The sequence below is a fragment of the Hipposideros armiger genome, unplaced genomic scaffold (assembly GCF_001890085.2).
Source record: "Hipposideros armiger isolate ML-2016 unplaced genomic scaffold, ASM189008v1 scaffold_999, whole genome shotgun sequence".
Taxonomy (NCBI): Eukaryota; Metazoa; Chordata; class Mammalia; order Chiroptera; family Hipposideridae; genus Hipposideros; species Hipposideros armiger.
In genome coordinates, this window is record NW_017732349.1 from 384,907 (window position 1) to 391,002 (window position 6,096).

Here is a 6,096-nt window from a genome sequence, read left to right on the forward strand (position 1 = left end):
GCAAAAGGGTGCATCTTATACATGGGGAAATACGGTATTTCCCACTCACAGGGTCTCCTGACCTACTGTAGACCAGAATCCTCAAGGAGCTGGAATCTTCCATGCCTTGGAGAATGAAGACTCAGGTGAGGCACAGCTCCACGAAGGCTTGCTTCAAATATTGGCCTCGATCACCCCACATCGCCTTCACTGTCATCACTAACATTTCTAGAGTACGCACCATAGGCCAGGAACGGTTTCAAGTGTTTTATGTGCATTCACTCACTGAATTCCCAAAACAAACCAGAAACTGCTCCTCTTCTTTGTCACATCTCCAGGCCTCTGACTGGAGTGCCCCCACCCATCCCCAACTCCCCTGTTCAATGAAGCTTTCCTCCCTGTTGCACCCCGAGGCTGAGCTCACAGGTACCTCGAAGCCTCCGGAGCCCTCTCACGGCCATCTCCCAGAGAAATGATTACAACAATGCTAGCTACTGAGTGGGGAACAGCTTTCTAGGGGCTTTGCAGCATTGTCTCATTTAACCTCATTTAAATTCTATGAGGTCATTCCCATTATGCAGACGAGGAAACTGAGACTCAAAGAGGTGAAGTCATTTGTCCAAAGCTAGCAAAGGCAGAGCCAGAATCAGGTCAATCTTCACCTGGGCCCAGCGCCCTGCATCTGACCTCCACCATCCTGCTGGCTCCCTGGGGGACTGCTGGCCATAGGCGCTGAACCTCAGGGGCAAGCACTGTGCCCAGCACACAGCTGGCTTGGACTGTTTCTGAATGTATGAATGGACAAGAAGGGCTATTCCAGAGCGGACGGTGAGGAGAAAGGAGGTGAAGGTCTATGGGCTGGAGATCCCCCCATGTGCCCCCTACCCCAGGGAAGGGGCTGTGGAGTTGTGTTACGGGTGGGGTTTGGGAGAGCCTGGCTCTTCCTGAGCCCTCCCCCTGTAAGCATTTTCCAGCTGGGAAGGGAGAGGGGAGAGAGTCCTAGTGGCTATTGCAAGTCAAAATGTGAGCAGCTGGTGAACAGCTTAGATGTTAAACACTGACCCCACCCTTGGGTGTATTGGGATAAATCCTGAGATTGGAGACAACATGAGATAAGGCTGGGACCCAGAGGAGGGCTACAGATTAGGGGTGCAGAGCTCTAGCTACATGCAGAGGGTGGGGTGGTGCATAGCACAGAGCTAGAGTCCCAGCTCCATCTTCACTGCCCATGACCTTGGCAAGTCATTTAATGTTTCTGAATTTTATTCTTCACCTGAAAATGAGGTGACGACACCCTGGTCATACCACAGGTGCCTGTTCAGGGAGATTAGGCAGCTCTCCTATGAGGGTGGCCCTGCCCCAGCGGCCCTTTGCTCATGCTCAAAGGGGAGCACCTTCCAACTTCCCTCTCATAACAAACCCGCGACAATGCCATAGAACCCTCCACTCACTCCTTGTGAATTCACAAGGAATAGTCTTGAGACTGGTGTCACTCCTCTGACACCCAGCTGGAGACATCCTAATGCTCTTGGGATCTGAAATGGCTTCATTTTTAAAAAAACAAACAAAAAACCCCAAAAAAACCCAAAACGGGGCTATAGTTTACATCAATAAAACCCACTGTTTTTGGTGTACAGCTTCATGAGTTTTGACAAATACATACAGCCCCATAACCACCCCCACAGTCAAGATATAGGACAGCTCCTCTCCCCAAATCCCCTTCTGCCCTTTGTAGCCTGTCCCACCCCTACCCCAGGTAGCCACTGAGTTATCTCCTGTCCTTACACTTTTGCCTTTTCCAGAATTTTATGAAAATGGAATGATACAGTCTGCAGTCTTTTGGGTCTGGCTTATTTCTCTTAGCATAATGCATTTGAGATTCATTCACATCATTGCGTGTATCAGTAGTTTGTTCCTTTACATTGCTGAGTAGTATTACACTGTTTGGATGTACCACATTTTGTCTATTCTTTCACCAGTTGAAAGTCAGCTGGGTTGTTTTCAATCTTTGGAAATGATGAATAAAGAATGGCTTCAGTGTGAACCCCAAATTCTTGAGGTGGAAGATACTTTTGAAGTCAAATGAGACTTCCAGATGTAGAAGACAACTCTTTATAAATACTCCAACAGTTGAAGAAATGAAGGCCCAAAGGGGGAAGGGACTTTTCCAGTTATAACTGACTCAGGAGGAGAAGCTGAGATTTGAACCCAAGTCTTTCAACTTGTAGGACAGTGTAAAGTTCAAAGCACATTTCCTGAGAACTCTCCAGTGCCAGTCAGAGTGTCAGGTGTTGTGGGCATAAAAGCCAAGAAGGAATGATCCTGGTGCTGGAGACACTTGCCACCTCGTAGGGCTCCGGACAAAGAAGCCAGTAGCAACCAGTGCAGGTTACTATTCCAACACAGTAATGGGGTGTGCACAGAGGAGAGAGGCCCTCAGTTCCACCTGGGGGAGAATGAGAGGGCTTCACAGTTGCCCGTGGGTTTTAAAGGAAGAACACAAGTTTGTTGGGTAGAAATGGATAGAAAGGGCCTCATAGCCAGAGGGAATGGCAGGTGCAAAGGCACAGAGGGGAACAATGCATGGTGTGGGAGCATAAAGATGCAAGAGGGAGCGGGAGAGGCAGGAATGGTCCTCCATGGAGTTGGTCAGGTCAGATCACAGAAAGCCTCTCTGGCCAGACTATTTCCTGTAGGACAGTGCCTGACACATAGGAAGTGAGCTATCTTCTTATGGAAAGGAGTGCAGGATTGGACAGAGAGGGACGGAAGAGAAATCCAGTGAGACTCTCATGGAATGGAACCTAGAAAACAGCTGTCAGTATGCACAGACACTTGGTATGTTTCAGAGATGGCATACAAGTCAGTGGGGGACAGGTTGGAGTATTTAATAAGTGGCACGGAGATGATCGATTATCAATATGGAAAAAATAAAATAAAATCCTTTCTTTACACCATAACCAAAAATATTTTTGTGTGCGAAAGTATAGAAATCTGTATTTAAGACCTCTGTGGAAAGGGTTTCTTAAGCACACTCCGCGCGCGCGCACACGCACACACACACACACACACACACACACACACAAAGCAAACAGAAAAGACACTATTGATGACTTTCATTGGCAACAACCAGAACCAACACAAAAAGCCCTCTCTGCAACAATAATAGCTAATAGGTCTTACAATGTATCAGACAATATATACTTTCTAGATATTAACTCACTTAATCCTCACAAACGTATGAGGCAAGCACTATTATCACCTCCGTTTTACAGATGAGGGAACAGAAGCACAGAGAGGTTAAGTGACTTTCTTAAGGTCACACACACATTCAGGATGGTTGAACTGAAATTAAAAATCAGGCAATCGGACCACAGGTTCACCAGGACACTATTCTGCTTCTCAACAAAAGTTACCATAAACACGACGTGAAAAGACAAGCCACAAACAAGAGTATCCAGAACTTACAAGGAACTTTAATAAGTGAAGAAAATTGAAGAGAAAAACAAAACAAAACAAAACAAAATAGGGAACGATAAGAGCAGTTTCTTCACAGAAAAGCAAACCCAAATATATATGGTAAACGCATGAAAAGGTGTTCAACCTCATTAGTCATCAAAACAATGTAAATTAAAATTAGCAATGAGGATCACAGGCTGTGCGAGTGTGAATTGGAACAACTCTGGAGAGCAACTGGATAGAATCTGGTTAAGCTGAAGATGGCCATCACTGACCACCCAGAAGTTTCACTCCTGGGCACAGTGCTACCACCTCAAATGTATAAAACAATTATGTATTTAAGGCAGCCTGGCCCCAGACTCCATGCTCTGTTACACTATGAAGTATATTCATACAACCGCATACTCTACAGAAGTTAAAATGAATAATCCAGAGCTGCATTGTATCAAATGGGGTGGGGGGGAAAGCAAGTTGCAGGAGGATAATACAGTAGGATTTCATTTACCTAAGTTTAAAAATGTGCAAAACAATCCTACATGCTGTTTATTGATGCTTAAACACATAGTCAAAGAATAAAAGCATGTGATAATGATAAACACCAAGACCAGAAAGGGTGTTAGATCTGGCAGGGGGGAGACTGAGGTCTGCAAAGGGTACACACAGGGCTTCAACTCTACCTAGAATGTTTAATTTCATCCATTCATTCACTTACAAATATTATTAGGGCCTGTGATGTGGCAGGGACTGTTCTTGGCACTGGGAATACCACAGTGGACAAAAGAAACCAAGAGAAATCAAAGGCTGTGGAGGAGAGAAAGAAAGTGCAGAAGTGGCCCCTTCCTTGGAGAACCCACATTCCATTAGCTAGATCAGCTAAGAGTAGTGGAATGACTGACTGTTGTACTAGAGAGAGAGTTGGATTTGCACCATAACAAAGGCTTGTTCCAAGTGCCTTGGAGGGGACCTGGGTGAGGAGAGTTGTGGAAGGCTTCATGGAGGAGGTGGCATTTCAGCTGGTCTTAGATATTTCACTAAGTACACAGGAGAGAGAGAGAGAGAGAGAGAGAAAGAGAGAGAGAGAGGATGCCCAGCAGAAGGAACTGGCTATGCAAAGGCACAGGGGTGCAGAGGTACACATTTGGCAGAGCTGTTGAATGAATGGTCATACTGGGGAGAACCTTGGTTTTACAGGTGTGAAATTAACCCCGAGCTGTGGACTTTCATGGCGTCTGGGTGAAGCTGAGGCGTAGCAGGGGCCAGGGTAGGGGTCCCGCTCTCTCTTCCCTCTGGCTGAGCGCCATGGACCTGCGTCCTCCCCCTTCCAGGCTGGCTGCAGGCTCGGCCTGCTGAAGGTAAGAAAGCAGTGGCTCTTCCCGGCTTCCTGCAGCTTCTTCTTCCTGCTCTCTGTGCTCATGACTGGCTGCTTCCTGTGGCAGTATCACCTGCCCAAGCTGAAGACCGGTGAGAACAGAAACATCCGTGTGTTTCTCCCCAACCCCGAGGGTCCTCGTGGGCTTTGAACTGCCACCCCTGATCCGAGGGTGTAGGGGGAAGATCATAAGATCTAGACTCAGAAGCTCTCGCCTCCACTCAGACTCCAACTCTCACTGTGCATCTTTGGGCCGGTCATGTGACCCATGGAGCCGCCTAGATGCCTTTGTGTATAAAATGAGGATCCCAGTGCCACTGGGGTTTCCTTAAGCCACCCAGTCTGGGGGTGAAACTCAGGGTTCCCCAGAAAGTGCCAACTGTATCTCTTGCTCTGCCTTCAGCCCCCATGGTGGGACCTCCAGGCCCCGTCCCCCTTCAAGGACCCTCCCCCAGCTATATCTAAGGCCCCCCGAGAAGAACAACGGGGTGTCCATGGACAGAAGCCGTCATGTCTTGGTGCTTCTCCATCCTGGGCTGGGCAAGGCTCAGCAAATGAGCCACCACTGCTGGTAATGTCCACCAGTCCCTCTGTTGCTACAGCAACCACTGGGACCTCCCACCTGCTAGGATCCTGGATGGTTCAGAGTCCCAGGTCTCCACGGAAGTTGGGGAGAACAGCTCTCTCCATTCCTCACAGTCCTCCTGTGCTACAGATAATAAAGTCCCAACAAGGGGCCCTGGGCTCCAAAGTCCCACAGAGATTTGTGCAGAAATAGCTCCTTTTCGTCTCTCACCAGCTTCTTCCTCTCCCACCCTAATTCTTTCTTTCTAGGGTAAAATTCCTTTATCGGGGGCTTCTTGGTCCCTCAAGCAAATAAAATAGTCCCCAGGTGGGCAGGTTGGCCTGTCCAATCCATAGCAGACCCGTATTACTATAAATATATAGAAATGAACTATTAGAGAAATTAAATGAAAAGACCTACAAAACAGAAGCCCAAGTTTTGAATAGATTCAACAGACATAAAATTACCTCATCAAGCTACTGTAAAAGTTTCTAAATACTTTCTCTCAAATTTTGTACTTAATTTGTCACAAATGGGAAACAAACAGTTCATGGACCATCCCTGGGCCCATGGGCATCACCTGAGAGGCTGGTGGAAATGAGGAAACGCAGGACCCACCCCACATCTACTGAGTTAAATCTGCATTTTAAGATTCCCAGGTAGTGTGTGTGTATATGTGTGTGTGTATGTGTGTATATGTGTGTGTATGTGTGTGTATGTGTGT

At 47.2% G+C, this 6,096-nt stretch overlaps 1 protein-coding gene across 1 annotated transcript in view; it reads left to right on the top strand.

Moving 5' to 3' along the window:
• Positions 1 to 50: 50 nt before the first annotated feature.
• LACTBL1 (lactamase beta like 1) overlaps positions 51 to 6,096 on the top strand; it is a 15,086-nt gene continuing 9,040 nt past the window's right edge. Inside the window, exons 1-2 of the mRNA XM_019631417.1 lie at positions 51 to 125; positions 4,764 to 4,899. Coding sequence (XP_019486962.1) covers positions 102 to 125; positions 4,764 to 4,899 — 160 coding nt within the window. The 5' untranslated portion in view covers positions 51 to 101. The remainder of the gene's footprint in view (positions 126 to 4,763; positions 4,900 to 6,096) is intronic.